Source organism: Coturnix japonica, chromosome 9 (assembly GCF_001577835.2).
Source record: "Coturnix japonica isolate 7356 chromosome 9, Coturnix japonica 2.1, whole genome shotgun sequence".
NCBI classification, from domain to species: Eukaryota; Metazoa; Chordata; class Aves; order Galliformes; family Phasianidae; genus Coturnix; species Coturnix japonica.
This window is the reverse complement of record NC_029524.1, coordinates 3740385-3759010: the sequence shown is the minus strand read 5'-3', so window position 1 is coordinate 3759010 and position 18626 is coordinate 3740385. Positions and strand designations below refer to the sequence as shown.

At 59.7% G+C, this 18626-nt stretch overlaps 1 protein-coding gene across 8 annotated transcripts; it reads right to left on the bottom strand.

The window, feature by feature from the left end:
• Positions 1-96: 96 nt before the first annotated feature.
• On the bottom strand, positions 97-18163 carry SNED1 (sushi, nidogen and EGF like domains 1). Of its 8 annotated transcripts, none has more exons than XR_001557069.2 (33): positions 17799-18163; positions 15173-15460; positions 14273-14413; positions 13394-13556; positions 12321-12446; positions 12126-12239; positions 10597-10710; positions 10311-10424; positions 10112-10228; positions 9888-10013; positions 9571-9675; positions 9037-9150; positions 8821-8937; positions 8618-8734; positions 8428-8544; positions 8188-8301; positions 7944-8117; positions 7713-7826; positions 7205-7318; positions 6641-6754; positions 6436-6549; positions 5397-5693; positions 4082-4265; positions 3892-4004; positions 3499-3777; positions 3135-3274; positions 2837-2919; positions 2294-2380; positions 2092-2208; positions 1681-1768; positions 1194-1274; positions 944-981; positions 97-806 (listed from the first exon to the last, which is right to left on the bottom strand). XR_001557069.2 is itself a non-coding variant. In XM_015871054.2 (33 exons), exons 1-32 carry the CDS (start codon positions 18003-18005, stop codon positions 945-947), a joined length of 4338 nt encoding a protein of 1445 aa, XP_015726540.1. In that variant the 5' UTR covers positions 18006-18163; the 3' UTR covers positions 97-806; position 944. The 8 variants fall into 8 exon arrangements, 6 of the variants coding, with proteins under 6 accessions (XP_015726540.1, XP_015726541.1, XP_015726542.1 ...); XM_015871054.2 differs by having other exon boundaries at positions 1681-1771; positions 3135-3279; XM_015871055.2 differs by having other exon boundaries at positions 3135-3279.
• Positions 18164-18626: the final 463 nt, after the last annotated feature.

The window sequence follows — 18626 nt, the reverse complement described above, 5'->3', positions numbered from 1 at the left end:
TATACACCGTGTATGGCAATACACAAATCTATGTTTAACTAGCATCGTCGTACAAACTCACAACAACTAGGAACGTTTCTAAGCTACTTTTTTTTCCCCCCCTCCTCTTCTTTGCTGGCTCTGCTACAGTCACCGGGGGACCCACAAACAGCGCGGGGATGGCAGCAGCCCCACTGGGTGACAGGGTGCAGGGGGGGGTGGCACCTTGTGCTGTGTCACACTGAGCGCAGCATCACCCCCTGCTGCCAGCCTGCCTGGTATAGGCGAGGTGCTCCATCACTTTCTGAGCTGGAAAGGTGGTTAAAACCACACATTGTTTATAAAACAAAGTAAAGGACAACCAAATGGGGGCAGTGGAAGCTGCCTGGGTGTAGGGAACAGATGTAAAGACCTCCTCCCCACCAGACCGTGGGATAGCTAAGGCTTTGGGGTCCATGTTCAATTGTTTTATTTGGGGGTTATAGGTAACTTCTTATAACCTTGGGTTATGAAAACAGGTTGGTAGAGCTGCTGGTGGGCTCAGCCTGTTGGGTCCAGAGCAGAGCCAGAAGCCCAGAGGGGCTGAGGGACCCCCAGGGGTAGGTAAGGCAGGGCAGGGCAAAGGCACTGCTGGTCTGGCAGAGAGAAGGCAGCGCTGCTTGGATGTCAGTCTGGCTGCGTGTCCCTAACGGGCTGGAGGAGAGGGAGTGGCTGAGGCCAGGCAGGAGGGTGGCCTGGCTGCGTTCAACCCAGTGAGCAGATCTGATCTTCCTGGTGTTTCAGAAGCCCTTAGATGTGACAGGATGAAGCTCCTACTGCTTTGAACCCTGCAGAGGGGCAGGAGGAGAATGAGCTGGTGTGCAAAGGGCCCCCAACCCCCAAAAGCCCATCCAGCTTGTGCCAGCCTTGGCCTGGGACCTGCCCCCCTTCAGAGCTTCTGCCTGTGCCTGGAGCAGACACTTACACTATGGCTTCTTCAGTGTGTGACTGTTGCTTCGTCTTCTGCAAGGGAAGGAAGGAAAAGACCCCTCAGTCCTGCAGCACCTCACCCATTGCTCCCACAAGGCGCTAACAATGCAGCCTTGAGGTACAGGAGACACAGTGAGTGTGCACATGCCTCATGAGCTGCCCTGCACCCCTCCCTGCCCACAGCACCCCAGGGCCCACACTGTGACCCCCAAGCAGAGGGAGGGCAGTGTTTCTGCTGGCTGTACCTGCTGGTGTTCTTGGAACCGGTGCTCTCGCAGCTCTCCTTGTAGCATACATCCTGGTGTACCTTGTATACCCTCTTGTACCTGCACACACAGAGAGAGGGGAGCTGCATGGAGTAACAAGGACAGAGCTGTGTTTGTAACTGCTGGAAGGAGGTTTCCCCTATTGATATGAATGTGGCTGACTCTTGCACGCCTGGGCAAAGAGCTGGGCTGCTGTACCTGTGCCACAAGCAGGCTTGGGATCATGGCAGAGGCCCCCATGCCCCAACATGGTGCCGGCCCTCTAACAGGGACAGGTGGCACTGAGCTGGGCTGGCAGGCAGGGGTTGCACCATGCCCTGCTGTGCAGGCTTTGCCAGGCAGCCAGAAAGGCCACGACACGGGACAGCCCTGTGCTCACTCTCCCTTCCCTGGAGCCGTGCCGCACTGACAGCCTTGGCTCTCGGCACCAGGGGAAGGGGCAGCACAACCCGCGGGCAGTACTCACAGGTAGTGGCAGGTGCCTCCTTCCCACACAGGGAATGACTTGGTTTCCGAGTACAGCCGCGTGCACGAGTGTGGCACCTTCTTGCAGGCTGCTTGGGGAACAGGAGAGGGGAGCTACCAGCACGCCCACCTCTGGCCCTGCCTGCCTGTGCCCTGGAGGCCATCAAGGCCCCCCAGGATCCCCCACTGCAGTCCTGGAGCTCCAGGCTCTGTCACTCGGAGCAGACCCTCTAGAAGAGAGTTCCAGCCTATTGGTACCAGGGGACACAGCAGGATCCTGGTTGCTGGAGGCTCAGCCAGAGCCTGGGAGCTGGGTATGGATGGGGCTGCTCAGTGACCTGTGCCCTATGGGACCCCATTGCTGGGATGGCTGCCAGCCCTGTCACATACCCTACAGTAGCGCAGCACTCACCTAGCTCACAGTGCCTGCCCTTGAAGCCCAGGCTGCAGTCGCAATGGTAGGATTCGCTCTCGCTTACACAGGTGCCTCCATTCTTGCAGGGGTTTGTGGAGCAGTTCTGCCTGATGCCTGGAAAAAATATGCACTGCCATCAAGCAAAGCCGTGCACATCCATACGGTCAGCTCCTGCCAGCCATGCCCAGCCCAGACTCACTTTTGCTCCATGCCTCTCGCAGCTGCAGTGCCAAACTGCTCCGGCTGGGCTCCTCGGTGTTCTCCAGCCTCATGGGAGCCTCTGGCTCTGGACAATGAGAGGGTCAATGTGACTTCCAGCCTGAGCCAGACCCAAAAGCAGCCCTTCTGCAGCACCACAGCAGCAGGCAGGGGGACCCAGCCTAGCATCATGGGGCTGGCTACGCTTGGGGTAGCACTTCAGCCCTTCCCTTTTGGAACCTGGGGTATAGCAAACCAGGGGTTCGCTTGCCTCAAGCATGAGGCAGCATCTGCTGCTGGCAGTGTAGGTCAGCTCATGCTGCATCCCACCTTTCCCATCACTCAAAAGCCATCTCTGGGCTTCCCAATTTGCCAGAGACCACCCCTCTCCTTAAGTGGGGCAGATATTTGCACATCCAGGGAGAGGTGGGCAAGTGGCTCTGCCCTGCCCTATGGCTCCCACAGCCTGCCTCATTGTAACCCTATCCTGGAGGAGTCAGCACATGGTGACAGAAGGGGGACAGAAAGGCAGCAAAGCACTTACGTGTCTTCACAGTGATGGATTTGCTTGGCAAAGTGCCGAACCTGGCACTGATCCTCCTCCTGCCATCCACCAGCTCAGTGAACCTGGGGGAGCACAGCCGTAAGGGTGCAGGCCAAGGCAGGATCCTCAAAGGCTGGAGGCAGCCTGAGTGAAGCACTTGCAGGTGGTTCATAGCACAGTGCAAGTGCTGCAGGCAGCTGATGGAGCGAGGCTGGGGCAGGCAAGGGGCACAGCCCAGCTGGAGCTAAGCTTGGCTACAGCTGGGGGAAGGGGCTGTGCCCAGTCTGCCAGTGCCTACCTGGGGGCTGGTGAGGGCTCCTCAGCTGTGTCGCGGTCTGCGAGCAAGCGGAGCTCGGGCAGGAAGGCTGGGGGCAGCCTGTTGCGCAGGACACGGGGATGGCCAGCCTGGCTCCAGCGCCTCTCTGGAGCCCCATCCTTCTGCACTGCAGACCACAAAGAGTCAGGCTTAGAGAGAGGCAGGCAGCAAGATGGGTCCCTGGGGTGCCATTTAGAGCTGTCTAAGGGAACACGATGCCACCTGGGCCACATGCTGCTCCCTTCCCCAGCAATGGATCACTGAGATGCAATTCTGCACCCCTCCAGCAATGGGGGACCCATCCCATACCCAGGCACCTGCTTTGGGGGCAGAGACGGGCACTCACGGGTGGTGACGTAGAGGTGGATGGGCTCGCTGTGCACTTGCCCTTGCTCTGTGTTCTGCACAGCTGTCACAGACAGGCGGTAGCGCTGCATGGGCAGCAGGTCCCGCACGGTGTAGGACGCGAGCTTCCCGTTGGGCACATAGCGGCTCTTGACGCTCTGCGCAGTGGTGACGTTGATGATGTAGCCCTCCACCGCACCCGTGGGCGGCTGCTCCCACGTCATGGACACAGAGGTGGGGGTGACGCGGGAGGCTGTGAGGTTGTGGGGGGGGAGAGGCCCTGGAAAAGGAGGGAGAGAAAAGGATCAGTGTGAGTCTGACCTCGAGCCTCTCAGGGAGCTCGACCCCAGCCCAGCAAAGGCCCTGGCAGCCTGCACCACGCAGCCCCACTCACTCGTCCACACGTGGAAGGGGGCTGTGGCCAGACTCTCCGAGGGGTGATCTTCTGTCCCCATGCCACTCAGCGTCGTGACATGGACGATGTACCGCTCTCCTGGCTGCAGGTCCCTGTGGAGGTGGGCAGGGGACATGAGCGGGGCAGCTCATGAGCACAGCTGGTCCCACCGCCCACCTGCCACACTCACAGGAAGGTGTACTTGGCCACGCTGCTGTTCAGCTCCACCGTGCGGTCTTCCAGGTCCCCAGGCTGGCGGATGGAGACACGCACCCTACTGACGGTGGAGTGTTTGAGCCGGTGGAGAGCCCACTGCACCGTGATGGTGCTGGCCGTCACGTTCGTGATCTCAAAGCCTTCCACCGGACGCGGTCCTGGCCGGAGCGAGCAGAGAAGCGCGGAGGGCCACGGTCAGCAGCATCCTTCCCGCATCCCATATCTCCCATGCCCCAGCCTGCCATCTGGACCAGCCTTCCTAGAGCCACCACGGGCACATCCACAGCACCACGATGGCTCAGTGTCACCGCCCTGCGTCCCCTGAGTCAAGAGCACTCAGCCTGGTCCCCATGTTGATTGCTCCTCAGCAAGCATAGAGCTCATGGGTCCAGCTTGTAGTCATCCCCAGGCCTGGTGCTGCCTGCCCAGCCTCTAGCCTCCACCCAGCCACACACACCAGCACGGATAAGGCCCAGACCCAAGGCTAACCCAGAGGCAGAGGCTGCCTGGCTGCCCCACACCCTCAGGCCCCTGCTGCCTGCTCCCAGCCCGAGGCCACCTCTAGGCTGGTGCCACACATGGGTAGCACTGGGGTCAGCCTAACTCAGCACCAAGGGTATCCAGCCCCTGGGCCTCCCTCGCTGTACACGAAGTTTTTCCAGGTCCAATCTCTTTCATCCTCAATTTGCTTTCAACTTATACTCCAGCCATCCACAGGCCAGGGATTACATGTGATGGAGGATGCAGCAGCACCTGCTTGTCCCACAACAAGGGTCCATGCTCAAGGGAGCTGTCATCATGCTCCACTGCCCCCACCCACAGAGCAGAGGTCTCTTATGCCTGCTGAGCCAGGCTGGGCTCCAGATAGCAACACAGGGGTCATTTTCTGCTGGGCACTCCAGCCTCACCACCCAGCCTGCACTGAGGCTTTACCAGGCTGACTACAGCCAGGCCCAGACCCCAACAGCAAGCGCAGCACGATGCTGCAGGCAGAGACAAACCACACCAGCCTTAGGAGGCTTGGCTACTCTTTTCAGACCCTGCTCTCACTAGCCACAGAAGAGAGTTAAAAAAGAAAACCATCTACTCCAAGCACTTTCAACCCAGGACTTCAAGGCCTGCACACCGCCTTTTTCAGCCACACCATGGCCAGCAGGTTCAGGCTGGAGCAGACCTCCAGGACACGAGAAGTTGGAGGCAGCCCTGGGTAGGGCAGCGGGCTGGGAGCAGTGCCCCAGGCACGGCAGGGCCTGTACTCACAACCTGATTCCCTTGAGGACGCTACTCACTAGTGCGCGTGGTGAGCATGACAGGCCTGCTGATATCATTCTTGTTGTTCACGTTGCGTTTGACTGAAAAGACAGAAATATTGTAGGCTCTGCCGGAGGCTAATGCCCGCAATTGGTGGGCAGAACGACTTCGGTCCACAAAATCTGTCCTGCGGTAAGAGCCGTCGAAGGATACGTACGTCACGGCGTAGCCGTCTATGAGTTGCCTGGCGGCTGCGTCCTCAGGAGGGTGCCAAGAAATCAACACACCAGTGTCCTCCACCCTTTCCACCTTTAATGAGGTTGGTGGCAGCAATTCTTCAGGGTGTGGGCAAAAGCAAAGGGGAGAGGTAATGCCATGAATCTTTAGAGAACACACCCCAGCAACGAAATGCAGATGGAGGACAGGGTCCTCTCTCTCTCTCTCTTGTGTTGCAGCTTGCAGAAGCCCTATGGCTGCCACTGGCTGGTCGTGCCAGGTGCCAAGTGTCTGCTGGAGGAGCCATGGTCACCCAGCCACCCCTATGGACCTGAGCAGAGCCAGGGCGAGCAGGCAGCCTGCATGGCAAAGCTAGGAATACAACATCTGCCTCCAGCTACTGGACCATGTGGGAACAGAGTTAACAACCTTCCTCCAGATTAACACCCCACGGGGATCGCTTAAACCAGATTAGGGGCCTCAAGGATGCTCCAGCTCTGAAGCTGGAGGCTTTAAGCCATTTTCTTTACCTCCTCTCCCAGTGGCATCCAAAGCAAATGCAACCCCTTCTGCACTGCTGGAGCCTGGAGGAACTTGTCCCCGGCATCCCCATGTGCCTCGTTCTTGTGCTGCTGCTCCTCCAGCAGCCACCCAGCACCTGGTACGATCAAGCTCTGCTGGCATCTGCCCTCAGCATCCACAGAGCCGGGGCTCCCCTGGCAGAGGTGAGATCCAAGCCCTGCCAGGGGGAGGAGAGCTGCAGGTCCCCGATGGCCAAGCCCCTTGCTGGTGGGTGACAAGGCAGGCACACCGCTGTTTAGCCCCTCACCACGTCCAGGTGCTGCTGCTCAGGGCCTTTACCTTTTTCGCAGCTCTTGCCTGTGTAGCTCACTTTGCAGGTGCAGCTGTGGGTGCCATTGCTGGGCATGCAGTAGCCTCGGCTCCCACACGGGCTGGAGAAGCAGGGGTCACTGGCTGCAGAATGGGAGATAGAGATTAATGGCATTTGATGCCTCAGCAGCAGCAGCCGTGCAGGGCTGCAGCACTGCCCTCCTGCATGCCTCACCTGTCTCACAGTGGTAACCAAAGAAACCCTCTGGGCACACACACAGGTAGGAACCTCCATCACCTTCACACTCCCCTCCATTTTGACAAGGGTCTGACTCACAGGCGTCCACTTCTGCAGGAGAGAGCAGGCTGGCAGTGAAGCACCCGCAGCAGGCAGTGAGTTGATGTGCTGGCAGCCAGCCCCATGCATGACCACAGCAGCAACACAAAAGTGTAGCCTAGGGCTGCCAGCCAGAGTCCACCTTCAGAATCCCCTGCTCAATGCCACGGTGGCCTCAGTGCCCTGCCTTGCCAAGCAGACAGGCACCCTGTTCTGCCCGAGCCCTCTGCTGGGGCTGTTCCCTCCCCAAGGGACAAGTGTCAGCTCTGCTGCTGGCAGACACAAGATGTAGTGAGCAGCACAGACAGCTGAATTCTCTCCAGGGCAAGGTTAAGTCTGTATCCCCAGCGGTATCTGAGACTGAGTGCCAACCCTGTGACAGACACCCAGCACCTGCCTCGGCACAGGTGCTGGCCGTGTCCCTGAGCCCAAGTGACAGCCCCTGCCCAGCAGGGTCCCTACCTTCTTCACACTGGGTCCCCACGAAGCCCTCGGGACAGGAGCAGGCAAAAGAGCTCAGGAGGTCCCTGCAGGTGCCACCGTTCTTACAGGGCTCTGATTGGCACTCATCAACTTCTGCAGGGAGGAGACATGCTCAGAGCAGAGCCAGGGCTGGCAGGCAGGACAAAAAGCCTGGGGAGATGCAGTTTCTCCTCTTCATGTCATTCAGAGCCCAGCAAACACTGATGTGACAAGCAGGGGGGTGTTGGAGGCACATGAAAGCCATTCAGGGGATTCAGACCCAACACCCTTGGAATCACAGCTCCATCAACGCCAGATTGGCATGGATGGACAAGGATCACGTGCACCCTCCCCATGTGGGCTGGGGGCTTCTCTGAGCCACAAGTGGGCAGGAGATGGAGGCACACAGGCAGCCCCCACTCCCAGCTGCATGACTGTAGCTGTACTGACAGCCACCCGTAGGGACTCCCTCCTCTGCTCCCCATGTGAGCTCTGTGCATTCTCTTACCCAACTCACAGTGGAGGCCCGTGTATCCTGGCTCGCACACGCACAGGAACTCAGCGATGCGGTCTTTGCATTGGCCGCCGTTCAGGCAGGGCTGAGATCGGCACTCATCAATCTCTGCAAGAGTTTGGGCAGGGGGCAGATAAGGTGAGCACCAGGGTCCCATGGACACAGGCAGAAGCAACACAGCCCCAAGGCAGGGCCATGGCTCAGCCACTTCCTGACACTGCCTACCGTCACATTCAGGAGGGTCGCTCCAGACGCCCTGCGAGCGGCAGACGCGGGGGCTGTTGTGCTGGCTGAGGACGTAGCCCAGCTCACAGTGGTATTTGGCCAGTGAGCCCACCGTGGTGGAGTTGTAGGAGGCCTGGGCATGCTTCACAGCGCTGGGCATGCCACAGTCAATCTCTGCAGAGAGATGGGGAGTCAGTGTGGCTCAGGCACCTGGGGCAGGGCTGTGGCAGCACAGGACCCTCACCTGTCCCGCAGCGCTTCCCTGTGTAGCCCATGGGGCACGTGCACACAAAGTCCCCGCCGAGGTCCTCGCAGGTCGCACCATTCTCACAGGGACTCATGAAGCAGGGAGATGGCACTGGGAAGGGCAGAAGGCACCGGTGTGGAACCAGCAGGGTGCAGAGCAGCTGCCACTCCACCCCCAGCTGTGTCCCTAAAGTGGTTTGGACAGCAGGGAAGAACATTCAGCAGCACTCTCACATACCAATCTCGCAGTGCCGTCCAGCGTAGCCCGGGGCGCAGTCACACTTGTACTTGCCAATGTAGTGGAAGCAGGTGCCCCCATTCTGGCAGGGCCCTGAGGCACAGGGGTCCGGTTTACCTGTGGGCAGTGGAAGCTGAGTCTGGAGCAGGACACACGCAGCCCACCTCCCCTCGCCATACCAGGGCTGTACCTATCTCACAGTGGCGGCCGGTGAAGCGGTATGGGCAGGAGCAGTGGTACTCGCCATCAGCCTCCTTGCATGTGCCCCCATTGCGGCACGGTGCCGTGCTGCAGAGCCGCGGCCGGGCTGCAGGAGAGGAACAGGAGATGTCCGCCGGCTCTCCAGCAAGGCCCATGCCCCACGAGCCAGGCCCTGTTCTCTCTGGCACGTACCTCTCTCGCAGTGCTTGCCCAGGAAGCCTGAGGGACACTCACAGGTGTAGGAGTCGTCCTGAGTCTCGCAGGAGCCCCCGTTCAGGCAGGGCTCAGAGTCACAGGGGGATGGCACCGCTGCAAAGCCAAATTAAAACCTCAGAGCTACAGATCCTGAACACACCCGGTCCGTGTCCCTCCCTGCACCGTCCCCAAATTCCAGCCAAGGGCACTCACTGTGGTTGCTGCCGTAGTCGGTGTGGCACACGCACAGGTAGCTCCCACCATACTCCATGCAGTAGCCACCATCTGGACACTGCGTGTTCACATTGCACGGCGTGGTGGTCACTTCTGCAAACACACAGCAAGAACCTTCATCAGCTGCAGTGCAGCACCTTCCAGCCAGAAGCAGACCCCAGAGCTTTGCAGGGCTTAATGAGATTGGAGGGACTATGGCCCCCCCACACTCCTCTCTCTGAAGGCCATAAGGATGGTAATGGTATTTTGGGATGCAGGAGGGAGCTACAGCATGCTCAGCTAGAGCTTCCATCTCCAGGCCATGCCCAGGGCTTAGCAAAGGCACACCACAAAGCACAGCAAGAGTGACATCTCCTCACTACAAAGAGCATATCTCCAGGCCTTAGCTAGGCTGCTGTGCTAAGTTTGGACACAGGGTGGATCCTTCACATTGGAGCCAGGCTGGTGTTAGGTGTCCAGAAGAGGGAGCAAACACAAAAAAATTCGAGCAGCATGTAAGAAGCCATCACCTACCAAATTCACAGAGCAGGCCAAAATACCCTGGCAGGCACTGGCAGACGGTGACATTCCCCTCCAGGCAGCTGCCCCCATTGCGACACTCACAGCCCTCAGTTAGCTCTGCAAGAGATGGAGGGAGTTCCCTTTGTATTATGGTGCCAGAACGGCCTAACTGGGGCAGTTCAGGACCCCTAGCCAAAAGCCCCAGGGCACAGAGCTCAGTCCTGGAGCCCTGAACAAACTCTGCATGGGCAGCTTCTCCCTGGGATTGCACAAGCAATCCCTTGCCTCCCCAGCAAGGTGGCACCCCAATGGAGACTCTGGGTACTCACTGTCATGGCAGTCCTGCCCAGCATAGCCCTCTGGGCAGTCACAGGCATAGCCTTGCTCCAGCTCCAGGCAGCTGCCCCCGTTCTGGCAGGGGTTGGAGAGGCAGGCGCTGGGCACACGGGGGCCACCTGCAGGGAGGGAGATGCTGCTGGGGATGTCCTGGGAAGGGACACAAGAGGTGCCCTTTCCACACATCCCAGTGCCACCGTGACATCCCCGCACTCACCGTATTGGCAGTTGTTGCCATAATAGCCCGGGGAGCACGTGCAGATGTAGCGTCCCGGGCGGATGTAGTTGCATGTCTGCCGGTTCCTGCAGCTCCGGTCCTCGCAGGAGGAGGGGTCTGGAGGGGAGGACGCGATGAGCCCAAGAGGGGGGCAGCGGGAACTGCCGCTGGCTGCCCCGGGCATGCAGGCACCAGGCACCTGTCTCACAGCGCTGTCCCACGAAGGGCTCCAGGCACACACACGTGTAGTTATCAACCAGGTCAACACAGTGCCCTCCGTTCAGGCAGGGGCTGGATTCACACTCGTTCACGTCTGTAACACAGGGTAGGGAGGGCTGGTTGGACACACACAACACCATAGACTTACAGCTTCAGGGACCAAGGAATAAGGCTGGGTTGGGACAAAGGGGAGGGAATGCAGCTTGACAAAGTGGGACACAACTCCATCCCTGCCAGGCGGGCTCCTGCTGCTGATCAGTGCCCACCTGTCTCGCAGTCTCCTCCTGCATACCCCGGCTGGCACATGCACACCGCTGTCCCATTTACCACCTGGCACATCCCACCATTCTGGCACACCTTGGTCTCACACGGTGACTCTTCTGCAAAGAAGCAAAGGACAGCAAAGAGAAGGGGGTGGATCAATCCACACGCAGGACCAGCACACCGTGTCCTCTGCCGCTGCCAAGGCAGTACTGGGCAAGGACAGCTCAGAATGCTTCCATCCAGCTTTGCTTTCTGGGTACGGGATCCCTCCCCCAAAGGAAACTCCCCGCTCTCCCTCCCTGCCGGCACGAAGGCTCACACAGAGCCCAGCGCCAGCGCGGGGCGAGCCGGCACCGCCAGCAGAGCCTGCCCCGTTGCTCTGCTCCGTGGAAACCTGGCTCCAGTGCGAGCCCCTTGGCCATCAGCCCTCACTGCTGTCCCCACGCCCAGAGGAGAGGTGTTGTGAGCAGATGCCTTTTTCCCCCCGGCGGATGTTGCTGCCTGCATTAGCAGTGACTCATCCGGAGGCGAGCCGGGGCTCGGGAGCCTAGGAGCGAGCCCAGGTGCTCCCAGGGGCTCAGAACCCGAGTGCCACTTGTAAAAGCCCCCCATGGAGCAGGGCTCCCCCAAGACCCCTGCTCAGGCACCAAGCACCGGCGCTTTCCAGCGCAGAGAAAGCAGCGGGCACGTTGCTCACAGCCATGCTGGGACAAGCACTCCTGGGAGCAGGCTGCCAGCGGAGGAAGCGCTCGCTGCCAGAGCAAAGTTTCCTTTGCTTTCAGCAAGTTGTGATCCAAGACCGCGGTGCTCGGCGCCCAGCACGGCTCCCGCTGGAAGCCGCTCGTCCCCGGGGCACAGCGGGAGCTGCTGTACAAAGCCTGACTGCCCGGAGCTGCTGTGCCTCCAGCGGGTGACCGCAAGGCAAGCAGACCCTTCCCCAGCACTGCTCACAGTCTAACAGGGGCTTCCCACTAAACACAGCTGGGGAGGCTGCAGGAGAGCAGCTGCCTGTCATTGGCTCCTCTACGCTCTCAGAAAACCACTGAGATCTTCCCAGCCTGCCCACACGAACTCTGCACATCCCGTAGGCACAGTGCAAGGGCACGTGGGGTGTCTGAGAGCCCCAGAGCCCCACTGCATCTCCATCCCTGCCTGGGGATATCGGTGGTTCTCTGAACACTGTGGACATGGCTCAGAACCAGGAGGGCTGCCCAAAACTGGGGCAGTAGGATGGGGCAGTAGGATGCTTCACAGCAACTCTGACACCTGTGAGCTGGCTCTGCCGACCTGGTGGCACAGCCCCCAATGCTCCTCCATCCCTAGGCACCCCACTCCAAAGGCAACATACCCATGCACATGCATTCCCTTCCCACACAGGGCAGCTAAACGCAATGCTCTGCTCCAACTGCCTGCAGGGAGGAGCCAATACATCTCAGAACAGATCTGGGATGCCCAGCAGGCACGATGGGTGCCAATCACTCTCCAAGCAGCAGAGCCCACTCTAATGGCCAAATCTCAGCGCGACACTCACCGATCTCACAGCTGGCACCTCTGAAGCCTGGTGGGCACTGGCAGCTGAAGCTGTTGACGCTGTTGATGCAGGTGGCTCCATTCTGGCACGGGTGAGACAGACACTCATCCACGTCTGAAAGAGCACGGGGAGAACAGGGGCTCAGGGCAGGCAAGGAGGCAGCAGGGAGGCTGGAGGCACAGGAAGGCTGCTCACCAACATGGCACCTTTTCCCTGTGAAGCCCGCCAGGCAGGAGCAGGTGTAGGAGGGGTTCCCAGTGATGCAGTCCTCGATGCACTTCCCCCCGTTCAGGCAGGGCCGCAGTGTCAGGCACACGGAGGCTGCGGAGACACGCACGCCCTCCGCTCACAGCCCGCTCCGGCTGGGCTGACACGCTGCATTCCAGCCACGCAACCGCCGGGGTCCGTCCCAACATCCATCCAGCCCCGCCGTCCGTGCATGGGGCTGGATACGGTCACCCGGCTCTCCAGGGAGCTTGGGGAGCCCGCACTTGGGGGCTGTGTGCCCCACAGATGGGCTCGCTGCTCACAGGCAGGGTGAAGGTTTTATTCTTGCTTCAGGAGTGGGGAGGCAGGGCCAGAGCCCTACTGGGCAGGGACAACCAGTGAGTGTTATCCAGTCAGCCCTTGCCTATGGCCCGGGGCAGAGGGGAAGAGGGATGGATGGGAGAACCTGTCCAAAGCAAACCCACAGGTCATATGAAACACGCGTAGATTAGCGGGTAAGAAAACAAAGCCAGGGTGGGGCAGGGACAAGGAACAGGAGGCCAATGGCTCTGTGGAAGTTGCGCTGGGATGGCTGGGCACAGCCCCTGTGCTGCCTTGAGGCCCCACAGGACAGATGAGCTGCCCTAAGGGTGACAGCCCAGCCCCACAGCGGTGCCAGGGCCCCTCACATTTCCCCTCACCTCCTCCCCAGTCCCCCACAGTCTGTATTGGTCTCAGGAGCTTTCCTCCCCATTGGCGTTTTCCATCCCAGCACAAGCGGGTAGACCCAACCAGACTGGGGATCCCCAGGTACAGAGCCCAGCAGCCACACTTCCTGCAGCCATGCAGGGGGCTGGTGGCTCCAACAATGGTGTGCCCATTGCTGCACCCCCTCCCTCCCCCCCCAAGCCCCTCGAGCTGTCTGCTCCACCCGTGGGTCGCTGCTCTCTCCCCTCGGGGGGTGGGAGGTGAGGGTGGGGATTGAGGCAGGGAAAGATAGGGCTGGAGAACAGTTTGGGGTCGGGTTGGGAGTTAAATAAACCTAACTGCTGTCCTCTTACTTGTATTGCTGCAGCCCCCCACTTGCACCTGGGCATCATCGATTCTGAACACCCAGCGCCCGGGGATACCCACATTTGTCGTCATCTCCACGTCAGCGATGTCGTCAGTGCGGGATCCGGGAATGTTGAAGTAGCGCTTTCCATCACCGGCGTTAAAACCTGCCTAGAAGGACAAGGGCAGAAAGCAAAGAGCCATCAATACCGCAAAACAGCATCCGAGGGGCTACGGCATGAGGGGGTGCTCTGCTGGACCACACGCCGTTGCCACCACGCGGGTTCTTTCTGCATCCCTGCAGTGATGGATCATTCCCTGGGATGACTGCTTTTCCCTGTGCTGAGGAGCACAGGCTCACTGTGCTCTGTTTACATCCGTAAAACCCACCCTGCTCCTGAATTTGGGGATTCAAAACGTGTCTCTTTCCTCTACACCTGCGATTTCCTGCAGTCGGGCAGGCAAGGAGCCAAGGACAGATCAACTGGTGGTAAATTCACACATCCGAATGGGGACTGGGTTGCATTTTTTTTTCCCCTCTTAAACACAACAACGCACACAAGGATGAAATAAAAATACAAGCGAAAGCTGTGCTGGCCGCAGCAGCTGACGGGCTGCTCTTAAAGTCTGAGGTTAGGAAGGAAAAGGAACTAAGAGGCAGCAGCCAAGATAAAGAACCGTGGTTTCGTTATAACAAAGTCCCCTATATGGTCTCAGCTTTGGGAATGAGAGCACACACGGATATTTAAGAACTTTAAAAAAGCAGGGGGAGGGAGGGAGCCACCACCAAAAATCCACAGGCCACACCACGCTGCCAGAGCGGCTCTAGGGAATGCAAAGAGCACTGAGTGCACTGGGCTCAGACACTGCCTGGGGGAGCTGCTTACCTGAGCTGCGATGCCGCCAAGCCCAGCAAAGTCCCCCCCACTGCTGGCGTGCATACCCGTGGTCCACGTGATGGACTCATAGTTGAAGATGGTGAAGGAGAGCTTGCCGTCCGTGATGAGGACGATCTGGAAAGTGTTTACCTGCGGGACGGAGGAGAGAAGGCAGTGAGTGAGCACAGTCACAGAGTGAGCGGGTCAAAAAATTACAGCGTGCAGCAGTAGGGGCTTCCTTCAGCACTGACTCCTCTCCCAGAAAAGATGGCCATGAGCCCCCAGCCCGCGGGAGCAGCAGCACCAGAGCTCAGCTCACTGTACAGAGCAGCACTTTTGTGCCAAATGGACTCAGCCCATGACAAGCCAAGACTAAGGAACCCCAATGCCTCACACTGATACTCTTTCAGAGACAAATTCCTATTCCCAGCAGTGCTGCAGGGGAGGACAGTGAGTGGCACAGCCCTACAGTATGGTGGAGCAGCCAGCCCAGGGAGCAAGAAGTGGCCAGCATGCAGCTGCTGGGGCTCTAATGGGAAACAGGAGGTTCTCCAGGTTCTCCAAGTGCAGTGAATACCGCACTCCTGAATGGGAAATCAAACTTATTCTGGTATGAAAACCTGCCTCTGGATCCCTGAAGCTTAGAAGAAAGCTGCAGGATGGCGGTCAGGCTCACAGCAAAGAGGAACAAAGCCTCAGAGCCAAGCCTTCCACCAGCACAGGGGCTCAGAGCTCCAGGCACAAACCCAGGCTCCTCAGCACAGTCAGAGGGGAACCTGCTGAAGACACCAAAGCTCTGTTTCCTTCATTGTTACTCTTAAAAAGAACCCAGCCCTAAGCGAATTGCTCCCTCCCACATCAGAGAATGCCAAGCTCTGCCCACTCCCATGGGTGCCCCCAACCACTCACCGGAGAAAACGAGCTTCCCCCGAAGAAAGTGACTCGGTACCAGGTAGCGATGAACACCCACTGAGCGGAGAAGTCGGGGAACTCGGGGAAGTACTGCGCGATGTCTTTGGTTGCCCGCTCCAGGATGGCCCGGTCCTGGCTCTCCCGGTAATACACATCACCTGCCCGTCGGTTGTCCACGTCCGCCCAGAAAGCCGCCACCACACGCCGGTCCTTGGAGATCGGGAAGGCCACCGGTGTGAACTGGGAGACCTCCTTCAGGAAGGAGATGATCCCGTTGTTGTTCACCTGCAGACAAGGGGGGAACAGCAGGCAAGGATGGTGCCGGCCCTGAGCTGCACCCACGGGGCCGTCCCCGCTGCCCTCTCAGCCCCAGCCGTGCTGAATTCTTGTTTTAAAGGCACTTTTTGCTTTGCCTGTTCCCCCCGCAGCCTCCTTCCACAAATATTTGAGCGTTTCCCCTTCCTGCCCTTTGAAGCACGGGCGGCCAGGCCGGGAAAGTGGCCTCACCCCCCGACCTCCACCAAACAAACCCAGCCCTGTTCTCCTGCCAGAGCATTGCCAGGCCCAGCAGGATGCCTGCATGAGCACCGGCCTGGGCTGGGGGCACACAGAGCAGTGGTCCATGATGGTTAATGAGAGGCACCCAGCACAGTCGGCCCACTGAGGCCTACCAGTCACCAGCAGGCAGCACGGGGTGCCCACTCTCATGGGCCCTATGTTCCCAGTGCTGATTAACTCTGTTAATTAGTGGCTGGGGAGGTGTGGGCACACAGGTGTGACTGTTCCAGGGGGGCTGCTTCACCCTGCAGCCCTTTGCATTGGCTGCGGCCATTTGTAGGGTCCCAAGAGCCACAGGCAGCAGCACAGGGCAGGCCCCGCTGTGACTGAGGGAAACGCCATTCCCTTTCAGAAAACCCTCTGTAACCTCACAGTGTCCGCAGAGGAACATTCTTCCCCTTATTAAAGCAAGATGGGAGAGAGTCAGTGCCAAGAAAGGGGTTTTTTGTTTGTTTTACAGAGGAAAGGACAGGCCCGGAGGGACCCCCAGGGTCAAGCCCTGCACTTTGGGCCTCGTGCTTTGGCCACAGCTTGTGTGGCTCCCTGGGGACATGAGGTGACAGCCACCCCTACAGGGCCACCCCCCTCAAGGCAGACACCGAAGCCATCTGGCCCTGAGGACAGAGCATCTTTTCATCCCAGAGCAACCCCTGTGCCAAAGACACACGAGGTTGAACCAGCGAGGTCCAAGCAATGCGTGCCTGCAGCTGAGACAACGGATCAGAGCATCCCAGCAGGAACGGGCACAAATCGTGGTGTGCCCCATCAATCTGCTCTGAATTGTTGGTCAACTTGGGCCAAAAGAGAGAAATGGGATGAGCCCACTGAGACACCAACTGTCCAAAAGCACAGGGAGCATGACCGCCAGGTAATCCACACCTGCCCATCTTCTCCTGCTCCTCCAACCCAACAGAGCTGGGTTTCTCCAGCCCAACTGCCCATAGGACACCTTGCATGCCAGCTGCTCCAAACGGAGCCGTGCACAGCAGGGTCCCAAGCAGGATCAGGCTGCCAGCTGTGTGTCTGCCCATGGCACAGACATACAGGCTGGGCTCCAGAGGGGAAAGTATGGGACAGGTCACAGCAAGCCCCTGTGCCGTGCCCATCCCTTCCTGCATGTTGGGCAACACCCAGCCAAGCCCAGCAGCCCGCACAACCCTCCTCTCGCTGTGCCAGGTCCCTGCAATCTGTGCAGAGCGCTCCCAGATCCCAGCTCGCTCAGAGGCCATCAGACCACCCCTCACTGCTTCGATGATGCTTTGAGAGGAAGCATCAGCAGTCAAGGGTTCATCCCAGCACACTGCTGGGTCAGCCCAAGATAAGCACAACGACTGCTCCTTCCCAAGACCTCAGCTTCAAGGCTTGGCACCAAAGCGTGACTGTGGTCAGGCTATCTGCCTGCTGCCTCCCTGAGCGACCAGCGTGATCGTGGTGCATTCAGTGTCAGCAGAAATGAAGGCTTTCTGGAGGCTGGCCAGCATGGAGAGAGGGACGGGGACACGGACATGCTTCCACTGCTGGGTGCTGCCGATGGGAGCCCATCCCAGAGCAAGACAGAACGCTCCTTAGAGCTGATGGCCACTGCATGGGACACGGCCGCACACCAGCATCCCCGGGTGGGAACGGCACTGAAAGCAGAAGGTCGTACAGCCCTCGGAGGAAAGGCAATTTTAGAACGCTCAGCAGATGCCAGTGCGTCCTGTCAGCCCCATTAATGACTCGCACATGGAGAGCGGCAGGCACGTCCCACATCTGCCGCTCAGCTCCCGGCCCGGGACCCCACAACATCTGCTCCATGCCCGGCCCCACCGGCACCGCCCGGCCCTGCGGCCGCCTCCGCTCGCTCCCTAAAGGCTGAGCTTCGCTGTCTGCCCTCGGTATCGCTCCGGATTCAACAGGGCTCACGCATCCACCCGTCTGAGAGCTGCAACGGGAGCGTTAAAGCAAAAGAAAGGAAGGCAGGAAGGTGAGAGAAGAGGCTCAGAGGGACAGAATGCGGCCGGCAGCCTCGGACCGCGGCACGGCCCCGCCTGCCCCGCTCCCCCCTGGGCGGGCCCCCACTCACGTAGAGCCCGGTGTGCCCCGCTCCGAAGAAGGGGAACGGCACGGAGAGGGGCCGCAGCTCGGAGCCGCCGTCGTCCTGTTTCAGCGTGGCGGCATCGCCCTGCGCCGGCCCGAACGGGTAGAAATCCGCCAGCGGCACCACGCCGCCCGCCCGCAGCCACTCGCCCAGCAGCGCCGCCAGCGCCACCCAGCACGACAGGCCCCGCATGGCCGCGCCCGTCGCACTCCGGACCGAGTCTCGCTCACGCCGGTACCGGCAGCAGCGACATGGCGGAGCAGAACGGATCTGAACGGAGCCCTGAACGGAGCCGTGCCCGGACCGTGCCCGCAGCTCCCCGCTCTGCGCTGCCCGCGGGGAAACTCGCTCGGCGCGCCCCTCGGGGGGCGCATTTGCATAGCCCGGGCTCAACTGACCAATAGGAGAGCCGATCGCGTGGCGGGAGTGGCTATGCAAATGAAGGAGGCGTGGCCGTGGGGTCCCCACGCGCGGGGTGTTCGCGCGGCCCCGGTTGGCGGCTGCTGCCCTGAGCGGGGCCCGACAGCGGGGGGGGGGCGGCAGGCGGCCGCTGGCTGGGAACGGCTGGTGGGGGGGGGGGGGGAAACTAACGCCGGGATTTGCCTTTTTTTTTTTTCCCCTTTTTATTTTTTTTTTTCAGGTGCTAAAAATATTATCAGGAAATTCTTTCCAGGAATGCCATGTTTGAAGTTCCGCTGCTCGGCTCAAGGGCCTCTTTGTCTCCTCGGAAAGAGAAAAAAAAGAAAGAAAAAAGAAAATCAGGCTAATTAAAAAAAAAGAAAGTAGCCAACCCAAAGCAAGCCCAAAACAACG

What these genes read in the sequence shown, in the direction of transcription:
- SNED1 (XM_015871054.2), bottom strand. Translation starts at nt 18,005, where the DNA reads ATGCGGGGCCTGTCGTGCTGGGTGGCGCTGGCGGCGCTGCTGGGCGAG. An exon ending in GGGGGGCTGCAGCAATACAA is followed by an intron (nt 12,447 to 13,393) that starts GTAAGAGGACAG and finishes GTGTCTCCGCAG; the next exon opens with CCTCCGTGTGCCTGACACTG. An exon ending in CGACTACGGCAGCAACCACA is followed by an intron (nt 8,938 to 9,036) that starts GTGAGTGCCCTT and finishes TTGGCTTTGCAG; the next exon opens with CGGTGCCATCCCCCTGTGAC.